Source organism: Carlito syrichta, unplaced genomic scaffold (genome assembly GCF_000164805.1).
Source record: "Carlito syrichta isolate Samal-C Ts95f unplaced genomic scaffold, Tarsius_syrichta-2.0.1 Scaffold287690, whole genome shotgun sequence".
In the NCBI taxonomy this organism is placed as follows: Eukaryota; Metazoa; Chordata; class Mammalia; order Primates; family Tarsiidae; genus Carlito; species Carlito syrichta.
The window spans coordinates 224,417-249,072 of record NW_007231786.1 but is presented as its reverse complement, the minus strand read 5'-3'; the positions used below and the strand labels follow the sequence as shown (position 1 = coordinate 249,072).

The 24,656-nt window shown below is 35.6% G+C and overlaps 1 protein-coding gene across 3 annotated transcripts in view; it reads left to right on the top strand.

The window, feature by feature from the left end:
* RASSF6 (Ras association domain family member 6) overlaps nucleotides 1–11,678 on the top strand; it is a 41,976-nt gene extending 30,298 nt beyond the window's left edge. For 2 of the 3 annotated variants that reach the window (XM_008052936.2, XM_008052935.1), the window contains exons 5-10: nucleotides 815–999; nucleotides 5,553–5,654; nucleotides 5,981–6,032; nucleotides 10,815–10,933; nucleotides 11,034–11,131; nucleotides 11,231–11,678. In XM_008052936.2, the coding sequence (XP_008051127.1) occupies nucleotides 815–999; nucleotides 5,553–5,654; nucleotides 5,981–6,032; nucleotides 10,815–10,933; nucleotides 11,034–11,131; nucleotides 11,231–11,306 (632 nt within the window). In that variant the 3' untranslated portion in view covers nucleotides 11,307–11,678. The remainder of the gene's footprint in view (nucleotides 1–814; nucleotides 1,000–5,552; nucleotides 5,655–5,980; nucleotides 6,033–10,814; nucleotides 10,934–11,033; nucleotides 11,132–11,230) is intronic. The other variant, XM_008052934.2, reaches the window with a different exon arrangement.
* The last annotated feature ends 12,978 nt before the right edge of the window (nucleotides 11,679–24,656 follow it).

Sequence of the window (24,656 nt, the reverse complement as noted above, 5' to 3'; positions counted from 1 at the left end):
GGCGGAAGGATCGCCGGAGCCCAGCAGGTCGAGGTTGCGGTGGCCGGGAGCAGCCACTGCACTCCAGTCTGGGCGACAGAGTGAGACTCCAACTCAAAAATAAATAAATAAATAAAAGATGATGGGAACAACATTTTTTTAAGGCTACATGCCTTAAAAATGACTTTTCAAGGATCTGTCTGTATTTTGCAAGAAGATTAAGGTCCAATGTCTATTTCTTAAGGAAAAGCACAATGAACCAGGAGCCAAAGTAAAATCAGAATCCAGACCTGATTCCATCATTTATAAGTCCTGTGTGCATAGGAAAGCCACTTCAACTCACTGTTCTTTTTTTTTTTTTACCTATAAGAGATCAAACTTTAAAATAGAGTGTCAGCCCTCTTCTAGCTCTACATTCTGAGATACTATACAATGTACTCCCTGCTCAAATAAAGATGGAAAGAGTGCCCAAATACCAAGCATGTGATAATCGTGATCATTTCTTATGAGACATAAGAATTTTATGTGGGATACCAGTAGAATTTGCTGTCTGCATCAGTCTCAGACAACACTTAATACAATATTGTCAGAATAATGTAAGGACTACAATAGAGGTTGGTTCAAAGGACGTTTGGCCATTAACATTTAAATAAAAAGTCAGCCACAAGCCTATTTGTTCCAATAAATCAAACTTCTCATTTAATACACTATAATGCTTTTAAACAGTCAAAAAGCAGCAATATTCCCAAAATTAATGAAAGCAAATGCAGTCCACTCAGGATGCTAGGAATTAGGCAGCTAGATGATATGGGTTTATAATCTGTATTCTTCCTAGACTATTTATCTTATCACAGCAACACTCTGAAGCCACACCCAGATGAAGAGCCAGAATCCCCATTGCTCTATAGAACCATGAGTGAAGCAGCCCTGGTGAGAAGAAGGATAAAGCCTCCAAGGATGGACAGAAGAGAGAAACAGAACAACAGAGCTTCCATTAATGGACATTTCTATAATCATGAAGTGAGTGAGTTACAATTCCATTCATGTAATTTAAAATAATATTGTCTACTGCACTGACATACCACTCCACTCAACTTACAATTTATAATAGCAATAAAAGCAATAGTGATAGCATGTCTGACATTTACTGGGCACTCTCTATGCACTAGGAATTCAACTAAGTATTTTAGATAGATTTTTAATGACTCTCTTATTAATCACTAAAGCAATCCTATGAAATAGGTACCATTGTTTTCTCTTCTTTACATATGAATGAATTGACATTCATGGCAGTTAAGCAATTTGTCTTAGATCATACTATTTTTAAGTAGCAACTCTGAACTTGAACCCAGCTTTGGCTGACTCCAGAACCCAAGTTCTTAACCACTTGGATGGGTGAACTTCATTTAAGAGACAGGCACTGTGCCAAGCATTAAAATTAAAAACAGTTGATGTTTCTGCCAGCATGGAGAGTCAGTTGATGAGTCAGTTGATGTTTCTGCCAGCATGAAGCTCAGGGACTGAGCAGAGAAACCAACATACCAGCAATATTGTCAGAATAATGTAAGGACTACAATAGAGGTTGGTTCAAAGGACGTTTGGCCATTAACATTTAAATAAAAAGTCAGCCACAAGCCTATTTGTTCCAATAAATCAAACTTCTCATTTTGCCATGTTCTCTTCCAGGTCTTGTACCTAAACACGTATCAATTTTTTACACAAATGCAGTTGTAGTTCAGATACAACTTATATTCTGATTTTTCATTCAATACATGCTAAATGTATACATGCCTTTCCAAAGAAAGGCATTTCACTTTGCTGAAGGTAAGAAATATATCGTCATTTCTTTTGCAGAATTCAAATATTCGTCATGTCATATTACTTAGCAATCATTCATCCCTTCATTTAACAATACTTAAAGAGCACTTATGGTGTAAGTACCCTTGAACCCTTTAATAAGAAATATTAACTCATTTCTCTGTAAGTTTTTTCCTTAGGACCTTCTATCTTGATTCTTCTTCTTCCACCTTTGGGAGAATATCAGTAGTGTGTCTTTGGAGCCAGGTGGGGGAAAAAAACCTTTCTTCTTAGTTCTTTATTTAGATTAGATACTTTTTCTGGTCCAGGAGTGATCTTTCTGGCCATAAAGTAACCTTGACAGTCTCCCACAGATATGCAACCAGCAGTTGTCCTGGTTTTCTCTTCTCCTCAGAAATGACACTGTGTGTTCTCATCTTGTGGGGTGATTTGTGTTAAAGAAAAAAACCACATTACTCTAAGCGAGTGACTTTCAGATGGGATCACTTGTGCTGAGAGTGAAATTGTCACTAAGTTGGCAGCACAGCATAGAGGTTAAATGTTATAGCCCTGGAGCTTGGCAACATGACTTTAAATTCTTGCTGAGCAAAGTTAAAAGGTTACTCAATCTCTTAGTTTTAGTGCCTTCATTCTTCCTATTTTACAAGGTTGTTGATGGGATTTAACAAAATGAGGTGAGTTAAGCACTGAGCACAGTACCTCACACAAAGGAAGAACTCAAGTTACATTAGCTTATGTTGTTGATGATGGAATGAGATCAAGCTGGGACTATGGATATTTTACACAAATATCATTCACTGCAATTTAATAACTAGCAGAAAACAATACAAACAAGAAAACTAAAGCATTCTCTCAGTGGGTATACAATGATGGACACCTAGGCATTTTGGTTGATATGTTTCATGAGTTGCTGTGTGTCATGCTTTATACCATGAAACCCCTTGATGCCAATAATGTCAAACCACAAATAACACACATTTTAAAGACTTAGATTGTGATATTTGGAGATCATTTATGGTGAATATGACTTGATCAATAGTATATTTCTGCCCATGCAATAATAATTTTATAACAGGGTTCTATTATGTCTTTTGGCCAACAAAACTGACATAAAGAAGATGGATTTGAAATAAAGCTGAAAAACATGATTCCAAATACATTATATATTAGAACTTTAGAAGGACTCTTGGAGATCATTTAGTTCTGCTTTCTTATTTTACAAATGAGGTAATTAAGACCTCAATGTGTTAAGTGAGTTGACAGAGTTGGAGTTAGTAGGCACTAGATCTAGGTCTCCTGAATCCTAATCTAGTGATATTGTCATGCTCCATGAAGCTTCTTCGAATATACAAAATCAAACCACATTTATTCAACATAACTTCACCTCCATGCAGGATGAACATGTAGTTCCAGGGTTCCACAGAGCTCAGAAGTGTCACAGGGTAGCACATCCATGCACCAAAATGTCTATGAACATTGATTTTTCTCATACTTACAAAAGTTTATCCCAGACAACACTCATACATACTCTCTTATTCATATATATGCCATGCATACACACATGCATGCACACTCACACACATACACACACACACACACATACACACACACATATGTATATATTTTTTAAAAAATATTATTTTAATATGGGATACAGTTCAGGATAAGGTAGACGTGATCATCATACAGGTAAAGTTTTGGCCTCTCTTTGGTCCCCACTTTGCCTGGTTTGAGATCAGGTACCCTTAAGTGCCTCCTCCCTTCCCTGGCAGTTTCTTGCTCTTACCAATCCCTTTCTTATAGTGTTATGATAAATGCTCAGGGTCCACTTATGAGTGAGAACATGTGGTGCTCAGTTCTTTGTTTCTGCGATAGATCACTGAGTATGATAGACTCTAAATCCATCCAAGTTGCTGCAAAACCCATAATTTTATTCTTCTTTATGACTGCATAATACTCCATCATGTATCTGTACATGTGTTTTTTATACAGTTTACATATACTTTGATGTTTATTTTTGGATCTCCCAATAGAGGAATCATCTATCTAACATTTCAGTGAGCCAATCCAAAACCTACACCCTTCTCCACATTTGCTGACTCTACCTTATTTCTACAGAATCTTAAAATATTTGAGGATTACTCATGTAAATGAAATATGTGGAAATAAACTTTTATGTAATATCCCTTTTTTAAAAAAATACACATCTCATGACATTCTTTCCTACATTCTACTACGTAATGAGTGAAACATTTTCCCTCTTTTCTGCTCCTGCACTCACAGAGCTGTGTCTCCTCCAAGGTGAGTGTCGTAAGTTCCACATATTCTCTCAAGTATCTGATTGTGAATCTCCACTAACTATTGTTTCTCTTTTTTAATTTTAACATATGTCATTTGTGCCACAGAATTTAAAGTTAATTTAGGTTATTATGAGAAGTAAATTTGTTAATACTTATAAAGGGTTTAAAATAATTCTTGGTACATAAATCAATAATTACTTGAGACTTCTATGACATGATTTGAAATAATATCATCACTTCCAGGAACTATATATTCGGCCTACTAATCAGTAATTTACTTATATATTGATTTACCTAAACAGATACCTCTTGTCCAAGCTCAAACACGTCTTAATCCCTATGTTGGTTTGTAATCAAGAAACAAGTAGAGTCATCCCTTGGTATCTGCAGAGGATTGGTTTCAGGACCCCTCCCTCTCTACTGCAGATACTAAAATCCATGGATGTTCAAGTACTTTATATAAAATGCCATGTAACCTACACTCATCCTCTCATGTACTTTAAATTATCTCTGTTACTTATAATATACAATATAATACAATGCAAATATCATTTAAATAGATATTTTGCTGTATTGTTTTTCATTTGTATCATTTTTTATTGTTGTATTGATATTTTTACTAGGGTTTTTCCCTGAATATTTTTGATCTGTTGTTGGTTGAATTCATGATGTAGAGGGTGAAAGGAAAATCATAGCTAAACAGCTTATTGGTAAGCATTTTCCAAAGTATGTTCCATTGGCTATTAAATAAGTATTACATTTTAAAGGAATTTTATTTATTTTAAAATCAAAACAATCAAATTATGAGCAAAGAATCCATGGCTATGTTTGTGAGGATTTTTTTTTAATAGGACATGACTCATCCCTCAGAAGGATGTCTCAAACTTATCTGACCATGGATACTGTTACCAAGTGCCATCTGAAGGGCTGACACTTGATTGGGACAACCTGTAGAAACCATCATCCTGGAACTTCATCTGGCAGTAGTTTGGCCCCAACGCTCAGTTGAGACATATGCTAACACTGATACATTCCAGACACACCAAAATGCAGTGATTCCATACGGTTCAAACTAAAAATAATTTAGAACAATTACTATTCCCAAACAGTAGGAAGGTATGGTATGTGAAAAAGCCTGTTTATGTTGTTTTTGGCCTATTTTTCATTATTTTAATTTATTTTGAAATATTAGACTACACTGAAGAGAGATGTGATTACCTGGTGAAAATGTTATGAACATCCTCAAATGATGTTTTATCTAACTTACTCTAGAAACAATATAAAGCTGCTTAAAAGGATACATAATAGTCAACAACAAAGAAAAGCAATAACAAAAAAAATAAGTCTTCTTAAAAGGGTAGCATTGTAATTTGCTCCATGAGAAAACCAGGTTCCAGATATTCACCAATGTCAATTTGATATAATTTTAAGGACTTATTTAATCATTTTTTCTAGACATCAATTTTCATTCCAACCTTTGGATCAGAAACTAAGGTCAGAATAAACAGTGACATGAGAACTGAAGAAGTAATAAAGCAACTTCTCCAAAAATTTAAGGTAATCTTTATTACTAAACTGAGTTATAAATATCTTTTATATAACTTAACTGTAAAGACATAAATACACTCTTGAAAAAGACTTATGAACATGTAAATCTAAATTGGATGTTCAGTACTAAAGGATTATTTCCTGTATATAACACCTTTTAGTAATTATGCCCTAGGAAATTATATTATTCCCAAGGGAGGACAGAAGGTTTTATGTCTAAGAGTGAAAAATGGAAATGAAGAAACAGATGTACAATGTGGGTCTGTTTGGCTTAGAAATATCATGTGAGACTAAAAAATTCATACTTGTTCTTTTTTTTTTTTTTCCATTGATAGATTGAAAATAGTCCCCAGGATTTTGCTCTTTACATTATTTTTTCAACAGGAGGTAAGAAAGCTTGGTCATTCTGTACCTGACTCTGGGGTGTGTTTCAGTTTTCTGCCCATGAGGAAGGCAGAAGGAGCAGTTTACTGCAGTTGATGGAAAACAGAGAGGAAGGGTAAGACGGGGGGAGTTTTAGAACATTCTTTATATTCCATACTTTTGAGAAAGATAACCTAAGAATAAGGTATCTTCAATAGTTTTTACAAGAGAATATGCTTGTTGGGCAAACATTAAGTTATGTGAGTGAAGTTCAGAAATCTCTGGGATCCACTGGGAACTCTCCAAGAATTGGACTTCTTGTTGGCTTTTGCACCTGACTCCCGTATGACTGTAGCTCTTACAGAAATCATGATTACATGCCTCTTCTCTCTGACCTTGTTACTGCCTCTCTCAGCACAGGGTCAGGCACATTGTGGGAATGCGATCTCTTCCTCAGTAGAGACATCCATTCAGAATGTGATGTCAGAGGGCAAAGGTTAGAAGCAGAGCACTGGGAAGGCCCGTCATGGGGGTGCCAGGATCAGGCCATGGCAGAGAGATCTGAAAACACATAAGGTGATACTGAAACAGAAGTTTCTAAAACTTCAAATGTTGGGCAACCGCTTCGGGTCCCCTCCCACTGTGGGGGCTTTTCTGTCCTCTCAATAAATCCTGCTTTCTAAATAAATAAATAAAGAATAAAACCTCAAAAGTTAAAAATGTTGAATGTCAAATTGTAGAAAAATCCCAGGTAATAATTGTGTCATAATATCAAAGCCAGAAATTGAATAAAATGAAATAATACATTTTGATGCCAGAACAACCTATAGAAAATAATACCTGGATCTCTGAATGCATACAAAATAAAAATTCTTATGAATTGAAAACTTAAATATAAGATGTATATTAAGATATATATTATCTATCATGAGATATAAATTATATATAAGATATATATTAAAATATGCATTATATATTTATAAATATGAGATATTTATTAAGATAGATACTATATATTGTATATAGTATATATAAGATATATATTAAGATATATTTGAAACTTCTAAGGGTGCATATACATTCATATTCTAGTTTGGAAAAGAAAGAAAACTCAAAGGTATAAAATAAAGGGTAGACATATTGGACTGTATAACAAGAGATATAAACAGTAGATTACAAAGAATATTGTCAATGTTTTTCTAAAATTAATAACTATATCGAAAAGTCCTTGCCAAATGATAAAAAAAGAAAAATCTGATAAAAATATAAAACACCCTGAAAAAACAATTCAAAGAACATATTTAAATGACCAGTAAAAGTCTTAGGAAATGACCAGGAAAAGTCTTAAACTCAATGAAATTCAAGTAGTCAAGGAACTGCACGCTTACACCCTCAAGCCACAGTGCAGTACTATCTTGTACTTATCAGATTGGCATAGTTTTAAATTTAAATTATTTTGCTTTAAAATGATTTTGCCTATGGTTGGCATGCATAAGGGTAAAAGATATTTTCATGCAACACTGGTAAAAATGTAACTTCCTCTCTTTTTATGAATTGTTCTTGAAATATTTATTTACATTTACAGTATACTTATTATTTAACCCAGCAGTTCCACTTGTGAGAATCTATTCCATAAAAATAAAAGTACTAATACCTGCAGATTTATATGCAAGGCTGTTTATAATGACAAAAAAGCTAAAGACAAAGTTACCTATCCTACGGAAATGACTGAATAAGTGATTATTATGCAGCCATTTAATGGAATGGATTAGATTGATGCCAAAAGAATGGAGGGTATTTTAATTGAAAAATGCAAGATTCCTAAAAGTATATATGAAATGATCTCAGTTTTGTAAAACAATTATGAATCCCTATTTAAATATGTGACCCTGTGATCAAGGAGAAAGGCATGAAGTTGTTGTTTTTAAAGGTTAAAAGTCATTAAGACAGGGTACCTAATGGGTGGGTGCGTGGGTGAGTGGGGAGGTGCAGATAAGAGAATGAGAAGGGAGAGAAGAAAAGAAACAAGTAAAAAAGAAAACACTAAAACATGACTTTTTAAAAGCAGTACGACGTGATTACCTTTATGTATCATGCATTTGGATGCATGCATAGAGATGTGTGAAGTGCTGGACACTCAAAGGGTGGTGAGGATTATCTCAGGGTTCTGGGATTCCAGGTGGTTTTTTTTTTTTATTTATTTTTACTTTCTGCCCTATACTTTTCTCCTTTCTTCCAACTACAATAGCATGTGTTTTTTGTTTGTTTGTTTTCTGAGGGGAAGGAGTTTGGTTTTTGTTGTTGTTTTTAAAAGTTAAAAAGCCAGTGATTGTGTGCTAACTTGAACAGCTAAGATATACAAGAAAGGACTTGGAAATTACCTTTTTGATCCCTCCAAGACTTGTATTCCATTTACTTGCACGTTATTTTTTCCTTAGACCTCTGACTTAAGCTTGGAGTTGAGCAGAAACATGGTTTAGTTTCACTCAAATCATTCTTGGGCTCAAAACAAGTGTGTTGTTTTGATAATCGGGAAAAAAAATAGGTATATTGTCATCACAAAAAAAAGAGTTCTTTAAAATTTCACATATGAAAATCCTATTTTCTTTCATATTTTGTTCCAAAATTTGTATACGTTCAAAACTGAAGTTGATAATAACTTTTAGGGACCAGGAACAGATTTTAAAAAATAAGAGCATATGGGACCTGTTTGGGCAGTAATCTGGAAATAGAAATAGGTGGGTCTTAAGTTTATTTATCAATCTACAAAGCCCATAGCAGTGTATTCCACATTTTAGTTCATTTCAGAATTACCTTGAGAGTTCATTTAAAATACAGATTCCCAAACTTTTCCAAATCACTCGTCCAGGAATATGCATGTTTAATAATCATTCCACATAGTCATGAAGCAGAATCACAAAGCAAGAAAACTTACTCTGTAAAATAAGAATAGAACATAGTGAGAACATGTTTCTATTAAAAAAAAATTTTTTTTTTAATTAGCTGGGTGTGGTGGCATGCATCTGTACTCCTAGTTACTGCGGAGGCTGAGATGGAAGGATCACTGAGCACAGGAAATAAACTGTGATCTGTGTCCACCCTGGGCAGCAGAGTGAGACCCCCACTCAAGGGAAAAAAAAAAAAAGAATGGAACAAATTGAGAAAGCAAAACCAAGTTAGCTTTAGACCTAAAGGTCAAAAGAGGATTCTGGTGGGTTGATGAGAGGCGCTAAATTGTCAGGGTTCCTAATTGCTTCGAAAATGGCAGAGGAATTAAAACAATGAATACTGACGCTGTGGAGTCAGAAATGGATAATGTCACTGTAATTGCAGAAACGCTGGACTTTTGAGTTCTGGATTAACTTTTTTCCTGGGAAAAGTCCAGCTCAGGGAATGAGAGCAGTTCCAAAAGAAGGAAGCAAGGAAGGGAAGAATGAGGAAAGACGATAAATACAAGAACACTGTGTTTTCTTCTGGCTTTATTCTGAGAAAAATGAAATCCCAGATGTGAAATTACTTCGACAAAAAGCTAGAAGTACTTTTGGGGTAGTTGTATTTATGTTATAACTTTCGAAAATTTTAAGTGCTGGGACTATACCAAATTGAAACCTTTTTTATTTCTCTCATTTAATGACTGAAAGGAAAAAACCCACTGATGAATGGCATAACAAAAATATTAAACCCTTACCTCAAAAACATTCTGAATATATTTATAAATAGGAGCCAAGAATTGGATGTAGGGTGAGACAGAAAGGAAGAATTGAGAATAATTATAAGATTTTGGACCTGAGCAACTGGAAAAATGGAATTACATTAACTGAACTTGGAAAGAACCAATAAATATTTATTGAATGATGGAATGAAAAACTATAAAGAATGATTGAGGCATATTGCTTTATAAAAGGCACTAGGACTGGAGGCTTGTCTGAACATTCTAACCAAAGCAATGCTGAATTGAGATACTAAGTCAAACCTTAGATAGGTAAAGAAGTCCATTTTTAGTTTATATGAAAGTTTTTCCAAAGCCTGTTGTATAAGTCACTTTTCTCACTCAGACTTGAAACCTCAGATAAATCTTTGATAATAAGAACAACTTTTGAGCCCCATGAGAATACTACTATAGTGTGTATATATGTATGTATGTATATGTATGTGCGTATACATATATATGTATATATACACATACATATATATATTTCCTTTATACAAATGACCATAGCAGTTTGTAGCATTTGAGAATTAGGTCGAAAATTAAGCATATAAGAGTCATTTTAGTTGAATAACCAGATTTATTTCCTATATCTACCCTTTTGTACATTAACTGTAGTTTCTCCAGTCCAGACCTTTCCAACACCTTGACCTCAGTTTTTCCAAAAGTTCCAGCAGTTTCCTTGTTTCTGCTACTCCTCAGCTCCAATTGGTCACAACATACTGCAAATTTTCAAAATGAAAATTCTGGACCCTTGCTCAAAACCTTCAGTGATAACACACTACCTGTGGAATAAAACTCTATCACAGTATTCATTACCTCTTTGAATAATATCACTTTATTCCCCTAATGCACCAGGCAAGCTAGGGCACATCGCTGTAGCTCCAAACTTCACTAATAAACTAAGCCTGCTGAAATAGAAAGAAAGTTTTCATTTCAGTTTGCTTTTTTGAGTGAGTGGCTCCAGTTGTATGTGCTTTTCAGGTCTTATTTCTTTCAAAGGGAATTAAAGAAAGAAAACAAATAGGAACATTATCTCCCTTCTTTTCCTCTAGCGTGAATTTCTGACTGTGGTTGATTCTTGCTTTCATTTGCAGAACAGAGACGGCTAAAGACGACAGACATCCCACTCCTGCAGAGGCTCTTACAGGGACCTTCCGAAAACAACGCTCGCATTTTCCTCATGGATAAAGATGCAGAAGAAATAAGCAGTGATGTACGAAGACCATCACCCTGAATTTGTCTTTTCTTCCCTCCTGACTCGCCAGCTCTCACATAAATACTCTTGTTTTCTTGTTTTGTCTTTTCTTTGTTAGGTGGCTCAGTACATTAACTTTCACTTTTCTCTCCTGGAATCCATTCTTCAAAGATTAAATGAAGAGGAGAAAAGAGAGATTCAAAGAATAGTAACAAAGTAAGTCAGGAGTGTGCATGCTGGGTTCTTGGTCCTTTAATAGGGGCAATGCATAAAATATGTCCAATTTTTTAATACTCTTGTTCTTTTCATTTTCAGATTCAATACAGAAAAGGCTATTATACTGAAATGTCTTCAAAGTAAACAGGTAGTAAAAACAGAGACGACAGTTTAGCAGTACAGGCCACTATTGCTAAAACACTTCAACAAAGTTAGAGAGATGTTGCAATTTGATGAATGCATAAATTCTGTACTTGCGTTCATACAAATACATATACCTTAATTCTTTAGAAAACTGAAAGTTAACAAAACTTGTTTCTCTTTGAAGATATAAGGTTAACTAGGGTTCACAGTTGGACTAAAATGAGCTTGAATTTAGTTTCAGTAACTGAAATAAGCTTGGATACTGTGTATTCCACATATCTTTTAAACTAACACATGTAATGACCTTGAATTTAAATAGTGTTTTCAAATGTGCAGCTTGACTTACTTTAGCTTGAACTCTCAAGAGAACTGAAGTATCATCAACCAACTTAGAAATGAATCAAAAGTAAAAGCTGCCAGTTCCTGAAGTTAAAAAAAAAAAGCACATTTTTGCACCACCAGTGACAGTGTTTCATGGCTCCTTGAAAACTCATATTTACATAAGATCTAGGACCACCTTTATATGGTTAGGTGACTTCCGGCTATCTGTAACATCAGAACTATCTGTCCTTTGGGAAGGGAAAGATTATGGACTGTTAAGAAATCCAATTTGTACTTTTCTCAACTTGGGTCCTTTTTTTTTTTCCTGACTCTCTATTCTACTGATGACTTTCAAAACTATTCCTAAGGGTTTTTAAAAGTTAGCTGAGCTCCTTTTATTCTTTCTTTATTATCCCAAACAAATATACCAGAAACTTAATATATTGCATCATCTAAAACAAGATGTGGCCCACAAATACATTTCTGTGGTTGAATGAACACACGCAATGGATACAGCAAAGATGTTGTAGTTGAAGCCGTTGTAGTTGATTTCTGGAGCTCTGCCCTCTCAGCATCTTCCTTATCCAACAAGATAACTCTCAAGGTACTTACAGTTCTGCTTAATCCATTAAAAAAAATACTCTAAGAATGAAGAAATGCTACATATCATATGATTTTATTTATGAACTCTATCCTAACATGAAGTTTTGTTAACATTCTTTCATTCTCTAAGTTAATGTTATCTGCATTTCTCAAAAGCATTGTAATAAAATGTTTGATCATATTACATGTACTAAGGAATAAGGTTGCTTACAATAAGCTTAGATTGATACCAATACTAAAATATGTAACATTTTTTAAACAAAGGTATTACATCTCAGTATATTCAAAACCTAAGCTTGATGAAGGTGAAAGTATGCTATGGTTTGTCAGTCCTAAGAAAGCTCTCTTAGTAAGTAAACAGAGGCTTGTATCTTTGTCCTTTTACCTATCGATCAATTAAAAATAATCTCATCTACTAAAATAAGACGAATGTAATTGCCAAAATTTAGTGTACTTATAAAAAATGTAGTGTCAAGTGCCTGACATAAACATGACAAAAGATTAATCTTTAAATAGATTGAAATGCATAAAAGTACCATGCCTTGCGTAGAAGAAAAAAAAGGCAGATATGAAAAAGAAAAATCACAGAAGAGGAAATGCAAAGGACTACTAAGTGTATGAAAAATGTTGTATCTTAACAGTGATCAACTGAATTAATGTGTCCAACCAGGAGACAGAAACTACTCACTAGTAAACAGAGGAAGTTTAATATAAAGAATTATTAAGCTATTAAAGAATCATACTGATAAAGATGGAAAGTGAACTCTAAAAGGTGCCCTAAGGCTGAGGAAGAAATCCTTTAAAAAGGAAAAATCTTGCTGGACTCGCTGGCTCAGCCTGTAATACCAGCACTTTGGGAGGACAAGGCGAGTAGATTACCTGAGCCTGAGGGTTCGAGACCAGCCAGGACAACTTCGTGAGACCTCGTCTCTACAATAAATAAATAAATAAAATTAGCCGGGCATGGTAGCGCACCCTGTAGTTCCGGCTACTTGGAAGGCTGAGGCAGAAGGATCGCGGAGCCCAACAAGTCGACACTGGGGTGACCATTGCACTCCAGTCTGGGTAACAGAGTGAGATTCCAACTCAAAAAACAAAAACAAAGAAAAGGAAAAACTTTTACTAGGGTTTTCAGAATCCACTGCAAAAGGTGCAGCTGCAGCCCACTGGATAGAAGTTCGCTGGGTAGCCCAAGCTAGAGCAGGACCACAGGTGCCGCGCAAGCAGGTACTCTGTGGAGTGTGGATGAGCTGAAACAGGAGGGCAGATGTGTAGAGGGACTCGGAGCTTTGCTAAACGGTGGGAACAGAGAAGGAGTGGGGGTACTGCTCCATGTACTGCGGGGACTGAGAGCTGGTGGGGCCTCCTTCGCAGTAACAGGGTTCAATACTGAGTGTGACTTGGGTTTGGGCAGCTTTGAGGCAGCACCGGACAGAGATCAGGCAGATGGCTCACAGGTCGGCCAGGGGGCTCACGGGTTGGCCAGTCTAGCAAGGCCCTCTCTCTGAGGGTGCCCCGGTTGAGGAGACTAGACAGACAGCAACAACTTGGGCCAAGGAACAGGCCTGAGCTGGGACTTCGGGTTGTACCACCACGGTCCAAAAAAACAGCAGAAGCAGGTGGGGTAACACATGCTGGCGAAGCTGCACCCTGCTGGCAACTGGCAGAGTGCAAGAAACCACTCTGGGCAGAGCAGGGGACGAAAAAAGCCTTCTGGAGCCTGGCCTGCCTGACTTGCTCTCGCAGTGCTTCTCCAGCGCCCTCTGTTGACAAAGCACGACATCATGCAAGCTGCTGGGGAAACCTTGAAAGGGCCTGTATCCTATTTCCCAGTGAACTTGGAATTGAGAGACAGTCAAAAACTGGCATACCAGCAAAACACAAAGTAAAGTAAAAATAAATATACTTTTTATTCTACTAGTAAAGATTAAGAAATAATAAATACTCAATCACATTGAGATGGGCATTCAAACTTATGGTAGAAATACAAATTGCTAAAATTTTTCTTGAAGGCAATTTAGTAGTAAATTTATTCTGTAATTCTACTTGTAAGACTTTATCATGCAAAAATAATCAGAGATACGAAGACATTTTGCAAAGATATTTATTATACTGTTATTTATTGTGACAAAAGGAAGTTAAAAGCCTAACTGTTCAAAAATAGATAAAAAGATAAAAGAAACATTTATTTATAGAATGTTGTGTAGCAATTATAATTATGTTTCCAAATACATTTTAATCGTAGAGATAAATTTTCCTTATATGTATATAAGAGCATATACACACATATCCCAAAATATTTATTATATCCATAAGATATATATGTGTGTTTTATGTGTGTGCACATTAATATCTGTATATTCACACACTCCCAAACCAAAAACATGTTCAAAGTGGCTATGTATGTAATGTGGAATTATGAGTAATTCATGTTTTTCAAATTTTTCTTTTATTAAATGTTCTATAATCAATATTTGTTACTTTTAAAATCAAGAAATAGAAAATTTGTTATTTAAAAGTTGTCAGGAAAGAAAGTAGCAAGTATATGCAAGCAAAGAGTTCTACTAGATGCAAAAAAGTTCAAGTCCACTATTCAAATGAGACATTAACACCACTTTTGTGGTCATTTAAAAATATATTCATAGTCTGGTATTTTTCCTTTCAAGAGATGAAGTTTAATCCTCCTTACCTTGCAAATGTCTGACTTAGTGACTAACTTTATTTTAATTTATTTTTAATTGATAAGTAATAATTGTATATATTTATGGGGCAGAATATGATGTTATGATAAATGTATACATTGTGGAATGATTAAATCAAACTAATTAACATACCCCTCACCTCATGCACTTATTCTTTGTGGTGAGAACATTTAAACGACTCTTTTAGCAATTAGTGACTTTCTTCTAACAAATAGAGGAAAATGGAACAGACAGCATGAGACTTTGGAGACGAGATCATAAAAGTCATGGTGGCTTTCTCCTTCCTGGCTCTGAGGGAAGTCAACTGCCATGTCCTGAGCATCCCTGGGGAAAAGCCTACATGATGAGAAACTGATCTCTACCAAAACCCAGTGAGGAACTGAGGCACCACCAACAGCCATGTGAGTGGGCCATCATGGAAATGGATCTTCCTGCCTCAGTCAAGCCTTCAGATGACTGCAGCCCTGTCTAATAGCTTAACCACAACTATATGAGTGACTGTGAGCCAGAAAACCCAGTGAAACCACTCCTGGATTCCTGATCCCCAAAAGCTGTGTGAGATAAAAGATATTTACTGTGGTAGGCTGCTAAATTTAGGATAATTGGTTACATAGCAATAGATAACATACAATTTCTGAAACAAAAATTCTGTATAAGCATCATTTTTGGCACAAAATAATTTCTTCTTGTTTTAGGTGGTCCAAATATTTCATTTTCAATCATATATTAGTTCAAATTAAATTATAGATAATATATTATACTTATTAATGGTAGCAAATCTGCCACATTCATCTTTGTATACTTTGCTGTACTGAATATTAAGTTTTGTGTACAGGATAAGCTCAATAAAAAATGATTGAATAAATAAATGAGTGAATTAGGGAATGAATGAGTGAATGAAATAAATAAATTATCTGAAATATTTTTATAAAATCCCTCTGAATGTGTGCCTCATTTTTCCCAAGTCTGATTCTTAGCTAAAAAAAATAGAAACTACTGTATATGGTTTTCCCCAATATAGTGGTATATTTTATTATCTCTTGACTCAATAAAACATTCAGCTAGGTACTTTTACTGTGGAATTTGTTTTAGGACTGTTCAGATTGGTTTTAGGAACTAAACAAGAAGGAAGTCCATTTGCAAAGCAGTTGATGAGGTAAAAAAGACCCGGGTGTAACTATTAGATTGAGATACATACATAGGAGAGGAAAGAGAAATGGGTTGCAATGAGGGAGGGCAAAACCCCTCAATCACATCCATTTGTCTTTTGAATTAACAATATCTAACACAGATTGAGTCATTTGAAATTGTTGATATTTGACATACAAAGGCAGCAATTTCATATTGTTCAAACTAACAGCTCTTATTATTTACCAAGCACTATTTTTAAGCACTTTACATATATTAATTCAGTTAATGTTCATTGCAGTCTCATGAGGAAATTTCTTTTTCAACCTCATTTTATGGAAAAGCCCTATCAATGTTTTCTCATCATTGTTGTTTCTTTTTAAAGTACCATAAATGTAAGAGATGTTGATGAGTTTCTTGGTGGGGGGGGGAGGTGGAGGAGAAAGCAATTGGGGATGATATTGACCAATATATCAAAGTGGAGAAACAGAAGCTCAGAACAGCAACATAAAAAGGTGTATCAGCAATAAAAGGTCAAAAAGTTATTGATTTCTGAGCAGCTTTGGTTCTTGACTGGTACCCAGTCCATTTTTCAAACTTCCTGTAGACTCTTGAAGTCACCAATATCCTTTCAATAAATTCATTTTTGCTTATTATTCAGAATTTAATTCCATTATTTACAACTGACATACCAGCACAAATACTGTGCAAATATATGGACAAAATCATCTTTAAAAATGCAAGGTCACAAAAAGTTTATTTCTCAATTGCCAATTTTTTAAAAGTACATAAATACACATATAACTTAAAAATGCAGCTCAGGAAAACTGAAAAGAATACTAAAAAGAACATAACTTGGTATAATAAAAATAGTCACATTTACCCTGAGCCGATGTAGACAACCATTAGTCAGACCTAAAACTAATTTGATCCAAACTGAAAGATAAAGTCACAGGACTTCTTAAAATAAATGTTGAGATGTGACAATTATTCTACTACAAAAACAATTTAAGTAGGAACTTGAAATATTTTAGTGGTATGATGAAAGTAAGTGCTTTATGCTTTATTTGTTAACAAGGAAAAAAGCAATTAAAAATTCTCAAAAAGGATATACTAGGAAATCATAGTTTGAATATGCAAAACTAAATAAACTGCAGAGAGTAGTTGACTTACTATCAACTGATTTTCTGCAGTTGATAAAGGGTTGGAAAAAAAAATTTCATTTTATCTTGACATTTGCAACATTCTCCTTTGAGGGATACAGGAACAGTCATTGACAGTCCATTTATGGAAATACTGTAAATAATATTCTAAGTAAATACCCAATTGAATATACTATTTAATGATTTCTAGTTTTAGCAGCAACCTATTAACAAAGCATATAAATGTTATATTTGCAAAATAGGACGTATAAACCCAAACAATGTAGAAATAATGGTACAGCTAAAAAAAAAAGAAAGAAAAGATTGCAAATAAATTTATAAAAGTTTAGATATGTTAATTATATTTTGGAGAATCATTAGACGCTAAGGTTGAAAGACCAAGAAATAGAATATAATCAATAAAAGAATTAGCAATACTAAATAAATAATTAAAAATAAGAGTCTGTGAGTAGAGTTGTGTACATTCTTTAAATGGTGATAATATTTTAAGAAATTATTAAAATGATGTTGGAATCACAAGAGAACTAAAAATGAAAATGCGAAATTGGCTGGTACCACCCTGCTCTTGGAAATGGGGCTGGTACCACCCTGCTCTTCTGTTTAAACTTTGACCACATTCATGTATTACTTGCATCTTTTTCAAAACTTGTGTAATGAATCAAAAGCGCATAGTAACCCAGAATGACCTGACCTGTACAGGGTGGCATGATCACTTTACTTTATATTTCTTTCTCCTTTGGGAATGCAGCTAGAGATTGCAGTAGCTTTGACAGTAGATTTGTCAAATATGGGCTTCATTGTAGGCAAAGCAGCTTTGTGCTTTGGCAAAACAGGCTGGGGCTGGTTATGACTCCGATTAAGTTTAGCAATGGCCTTGGGAAATGTTTTCAAAGGTAATCATTTTCATGATTGCTTTAATTATCTACAGTGGCTCCTTCTACCTACTCAGCTCAACTGTGCATGTGCTTACGTTAAAAGTCATATATCTATAGTTTAGTCAAGAGTGGGCACACTATAGCCCTTGAACTAAATCAGCTCTACTTCCTGTTCATAAAATTAGGTGTTACCGCCAAAGGAAAAACAAAAGACTGACGCAGAAAGGATCACCTGAGCCCAGGAGGTCTTGGCTGTGGTGAGCCATGACTGTGCCACTGTACTCCAGCCTGAAGTTACCGAGTGAAACCCCCAACTCAAAAATGAAAATAAAAATACATGCTCTTTTGAAGAATAATGACAAAAATAAATACATTATAATTTTTAAAAATCTATATAAAAAGAATGGCAACAATCAATATATTTTGAGTATATTGATATTTACTATGTATCAGGCAGTGTACTAATAACTTTATATCTATTATCTCAAGTTATGCTTTCTATTATTTTCTTTAAAAGGCTCTATGTCATCTATAATTTGCATCTGTAACAGTGGTTTTAGACTCCTTGGGAATCATTTAAATCTGGGCATATGCAGCAAACTGGTAGAGTGAGCCTCCTTCCCAGAAGGCATAAGAATTGGGAAGTACCTGTAGGAATTCAACCTGAGATAGGAAGCCAGGTTCAAAGACATCCACCCCGTAAGAAAGGTGTTCTCGGTCAGTGGAAGATCAGAGTAATTCTGTTGTTCCCAACTGGGCCTCCCTTAGACTCATTTCAAAGTCACACAGGGAACAGAGTAACTCTTTGAAAAAAGCACTTTTATTAAAGGCTTGCACACCAGTAAGACTCAAGCAGTTCTGCCATAGCCCCTTTTAAACATGTATAATCCTGGAAGTAGTGGAGAGGTATTATCTCCCTCTCACAATAAAACATAAAGCAGTTTTGCTATTTCAGGACATCCTATCTGCAGCAGAGCAGGAGACAAGGAGCCCTGGAGGGCATGACTATTCCCTGCAGTACCCTGGACAGTGACCCTGGAGGATTCCTGGATATAGAGAGGGGAGAGTAATTTGATAAGCTCCTCTCAGAGGATTCTGGGAATAATTGCCCAAACTGAAATTCTCCATAAGTAGGGAGTAGCAAGAGCTTGCATTACTCACCACTAGGAACCACAGACTGGTAAACGAAAGGCAATTATCAGAGCGTGTGCTTATATACACATGTATATGAAACCATATACAACTGTGCGATACATATAGTATTTATAATGAGTATCTATGCATTGCTGGAATTAAATAATTATAATTTTTCTTCTCTCTTTTATATTTTCTAAATTTTCTACAGTGAATACATGTTACTTTAACAGTAAAATAAATCAATATTTTAAAAAGAGCAAGAATAACATCAGCATTGTTGCATTGTTTTTTCTATCCAACTGTTCTATACATACTGAATCTTCATTCTAAATTAGACCTAAACTTGATCCCACTTTAAAGAAAACACTGTGCTTATGTCTCTGTATCATTCAAGTCTGTGTGAGAGTAGGCTATACAGTCAAATTAGTTTGCATTACCTTTGAATAATAATTACCTATTTTAAACAAATTAGTTACTTAAAATGATTAATACAGACTACTTCCCATTGGAATCTGGTAGATTTTTGTCTTAGAATATATTTTCCTACAGAAACAATATTGCTTATGTTGCTGAAATTCACTGGCAAATCCATAAAAGTATAGGGTAGCTTAAGTCCCAGATTACAGAAACCAACTGTCATGAGTATCTTGGAGAAAAATCACAGACCCTATAGGCCTACACAATGTTCTATTTCCAACCACCTGTTTGAGCTTCTGTGGTCTGGCATAGAGGATTCAGCTCCACAAAGAAGAAGACAGAGTTTTCTGTTACTTCATGAAAATCTGGACTTCTCTTTTCTTGTAATATCACAAAAAGGGTACAAATGTAGAAGTTTGACTGACTTTGGTTCCAGTTAGGTCCTCCACTCACCAGTTTGTGTGATGTGAGATACTTAACCTCTCTGACCCTCATCTATAAAAAGAAAATTTAAACACACGTGATGCTAGGTTTTCATGAGACCAAAATTAGTACATTAAGAGGCTGAGTATGGTATGTGGCAAAATTAAAGCACTCAAATAATAGTGACAAAGACAAAAATAGCAATGAAGAGGAGCAGTAACACTATTGCAACTTGCTTCCATTTCAGAGTACTGGATGCTTCCAACCATGGTTTCCCTGCCCCGACCCTCTTGATAAATGGAACTTGGTCACTACTTCTCTCCTATTTATTTATTTATTCATTCATTCATCACTTAATTAATGAGCATCTTTACAATTTTGCTGAGGATTTGAATTGTAGACTCAACGATAACAGGGGAGCCTAATGGGAGAGAGAAAGGCCCCCTCACACTTAACCTATTTCTCTTTTCTTACTTATTTCAGAATAGATGCTTATTTAAACAAGAACTGGCCCCAATGTAGAGGGACAGGCAAGAAAAAAATGTCTCCCATTATTGGAAGCAGAAGGTCTGGGAGTGAAATTCAAGGGAAGCGTGTCAGGGTGTCATGTTATCGCTCCTTGACCCTCCAGATACAAAGGCTGTCATTTCCACAGCTGTGAACCCTGTGCTCCACCCTCCACAGCAACCAATTTGGCTCCTCCCAGCCGCTCTAGTCTCATCTCTGAAAGCTCCTCTCCCTTCTCTCACCCTATGCCTCAGTCCTATTGAACCACTCTGCTTTCTTCTTTCCCCTGCTGGGCCAGCTAGTTTCCCAGAGGGATCAGTAAAGGGAAGATGAGCATGAATGCTGAGTTTTCACATCAGCCAGTGGCAACTTATTTAAACAAGAACTGCCCCCATTGTAGAGGGGCAGGCAAGAAAAACATGTCTCCCATCATTAGAAGCAGAAGGTCTGGGAGTGAAATTCAGGGAAAGGGTAACAGGATGTCACATTATCTCTCCTTGACTCTTCAGATACAAAGACTGCCGTCGTCCTATCTACTCTTTTTTAATTTTTAAATTTTAATTTATCCTTTTAATTTTTAACTTGTCTTTTTAAAGAACAAGCATGTGGTTTTCTTTATTTTCTACCTCCTACTGTTTCGATTCCTGCCCTGATTTTTGTTATTTCCTTTTGGGGGGGGCTAACTTTAGGTTACATGTGTTTTTCTTTTTCACTTTCTTAAGGTGAAAGCTGAGATAATTTAATTAAGGCCTGTTTTATTTTCTAGCATAAATATATATATTTTTTTAATCAATATTTTTTATTATGATGTTGTGGGGTACAGTTAAGGGTTAGGTATACAAATATGTTTCATTCAGGCACCCAATTGATAAGAGGTGCTTCCCCATCCCCAGACAGATATTTGCTACCGTTAATCCCATCTCCCCCCCCATAGTTTCCCACTACTGTCAGTCATTTTCTTATAGTATTACATTGAATGTTCAAGGTCCATTATATGAGTGAGAACATGTGATACTCGGATCTTTGTTTTTGCAAGAGGTCACTCAGTATTATAGACTCTAGTTCCATCCAGGTTGCTGCGAAATTCATGATTTTGTTCTTTTTTTATGGCTGCATAGTATTCCATCGTGTATATGTACCACATTTTTAAAAATCCAGTCCTCTTTTGATGGGCAGCATGGTTGCTTCCAGGTTCTTGCTATTGTGAACAACGCTGCGATAAACATACGTGTGCAGGTATCTTTTTTATAGAGTGATTTGAGTTCTTCAGGATATATTCCCAGTAGGGGGATTGTGGGGTCATATGAGAGGTTGGTATTTAGAACTTTTAGGAATTGCCACACTGCTTTCCACAGAGGTTACTCTAGTTTACACTCCCACCAACAGTGTAGAAGTGTTCCCTTTCTACCACACCCTCTCCAGCAGTTGTTATTTTTTGAATTGTTGATAATTGCCATTCTGGCTGGAGTTAGGTGGTATCTCAGTGTGGTTTTGATTTGCATCTCCCTGATGGTTAGTGAGGTTGAACATTTCTTCATATGTCTGTTGGCTGCTCGGATGTCTTCCTTTGTGAAGTGTCTGTTCATATCTTTTGCCCATTTTATAATGGGGCTGTTTGTTGTTTTTTTTTTCAGCACGTTTGAGTTCCTTGTAGATCAAAGATGTTAAGCCTTTGTCTGACCTGGTGTTGGCAAATACTTTTTCCCAGTCTGTAGGCTGTCTCCCTCCTCTCTTGATGGTTTCTTTGGCTTTGCAGAAGCTTGTCAGTTTAATATGGTCCCACTTGTCTATCTTCTCTCTTATGACCTGTGGGTTTTGGGTTTTGTTCAGGAATTGGAGGCCAGTTCCGATTTCCATGAGGGTATGTCTTTCATTTTCTAAGGTTCTTATGGTTTAACTCCAAATGGATCAGCGATCTAGCATAAATATTTAGTGCTATGAATTTTTCTCTGGTTGCTGCTTAAGCAACATCCCACAAATTTTGATATGCTGTGTTTTCATTTTTACTCAGTTCAAAAAATGTTTTAACTTCCTTTTTGATTTCTTCTTTGATTCATAAATTATTTCACAGTATGTAATTTAGTTCCCAAATACTTAGAGTTTTTTTTCTCAAAGATCTTTTGTTTCAGATTTAATTTAATCATACTATGTTTGGAAAACATACTTTGTATGGCTTGAATTTTTTAAAACATATTGAGACACTTTAAGGCCTGGAATATGTTCTATTTGGGAAGTGGACTGTGTGTACCTGAAAGGGGTAGACAGGTATATATTGTTTTTTTGGTTTGTTTGTTTTTAAATATAATTTATTAGTAACAGCACTGACATAACGGTAGGAAAACAGTCACAATTATGAATAAGGCCACTTGTGTGGGATAAAGATAAGTAAGGCACAGCATCTGCACTTTACATAATATAGCATATTACACGAAACAGTCCTCTCCATAAGCATTAATTGATGCAACTCTTTTCCAAGGGACCGATCTCATTTTATCTTCACTTTATTCCTTTTCCCAGATATTGAAGTTCTTTACAAACTGAGGGTTTGTGACAATTTCCATTGAACAAGTCTATCAGGGCCTTTTCCAACTGCTTGTGTTCACTCCATGTTTCTGTGCCACATTTTGGAAATTTTCACAATATTTTAAATTTTTCATGATTATTATTTATGTTGTGGTGGTCTGTGATCAGTGATAATTGATGTTACCACCACAGTTGTTTTGGAGTGCCACTGACCACACCATATAAGACGGTGAACTCAATGAGTAAATGTGTGTGTTCTGACTGCTTCGCTATCTGACCATTTCCCATCTCTCTTCCTGTCTTTGGGCCTCCCTATTCCATGAGACAACAATATTAAAATGTTTAATTTACCTTTTTAAACCTTAATCCTGTTTTTTACCTTCAGTACTATCAACTTGTTTTTGGTTCTTCATTTCTATCGTGTTAATCTTTATTTTGATGAAATTTATCCATCATTTCATTTAAAGCCCACTCTATTTCCTTTTTATTTTCCCTATTTTAACTCTTTTTTTTATGATCTCAACTTCTACTGTCTCTTTATTATCCTGCTGAATTTTTCCTTCCCTTCCAAGATCCTGTGTGTGTGTGTGTGTGTGTGTGTGTGTGTGTGTGTGTGTGTGTGTAAATTTGTGCTGTGAAGGTCAGCCAGAATTGTGTAGGGGTAAAGGCCATGGAAAAAGCCCTTGCCACTATCCTGGGAAATTATGGTTTTTACCAGTCTAATTTTTGGCTTCCAAAATGGATTCTCCCAGAACATTCCAGAAATCCCCATGTTAACTTTCTGTTTTCTCCATACAGACAGCACAGGGAATTTACTGGAATAGAGATGTTTCCTAATATTTTGCACTTCATTTCCTCCTGTTTAAAAAAAATTATGGAGCTCAATATTACAACTCTTTGATTTAGGGAGCATCAACTGCTAGATGTTGGTAGCAAAGCTGTGCACTTTGAGATAGAAATCTTGGGTTCAAATCCCAGCTCAATAACCTGTATACCTGTTCATGATCTCACTCCAGATCTTTTTGCCCTCTCAACCTGACTTTCTTCATAATTAAAATGGGGTAATAAGATAGACAAGTGGGACCTCATCAAACTGAAAAACTTCTGCAAAGCTAAAGAAACCATCAAGAGAGCAGGGAGACAGCCTACAGAATGGGAAAAAATATTTGCCAACTCTATATCTGACAAAGACCTAACAGCCAGGATCTAAAAGGAACTCAAACATGCCAAAAGGGAAAAAACAAACAGCCCCATTAAACAGCGGGAAAAAGACATGAATAGATACCTCTCAAAAGCAAACATACGGGCAGCCAACAGACACATGAAAAAGTGCTCAGCCTCACTAATTATCAGAGACATGCAAATCAAAACCACATTGAGATACCACCTAACCCCAATAAGAATGGTCATCATTAATAAAACAAAGAACAACAGATGCAGGCAAGGATGCAGAAAAAGGGAACACATCTACACTGCTGGTGGGAATGCAAACTAGTTCAACCTCTACGGCAAACAGTGTGGCAAAAAAACTAGAAATTGACTTCCATATGACCCAGCAATCCCCCTACTGGGAATATACCCA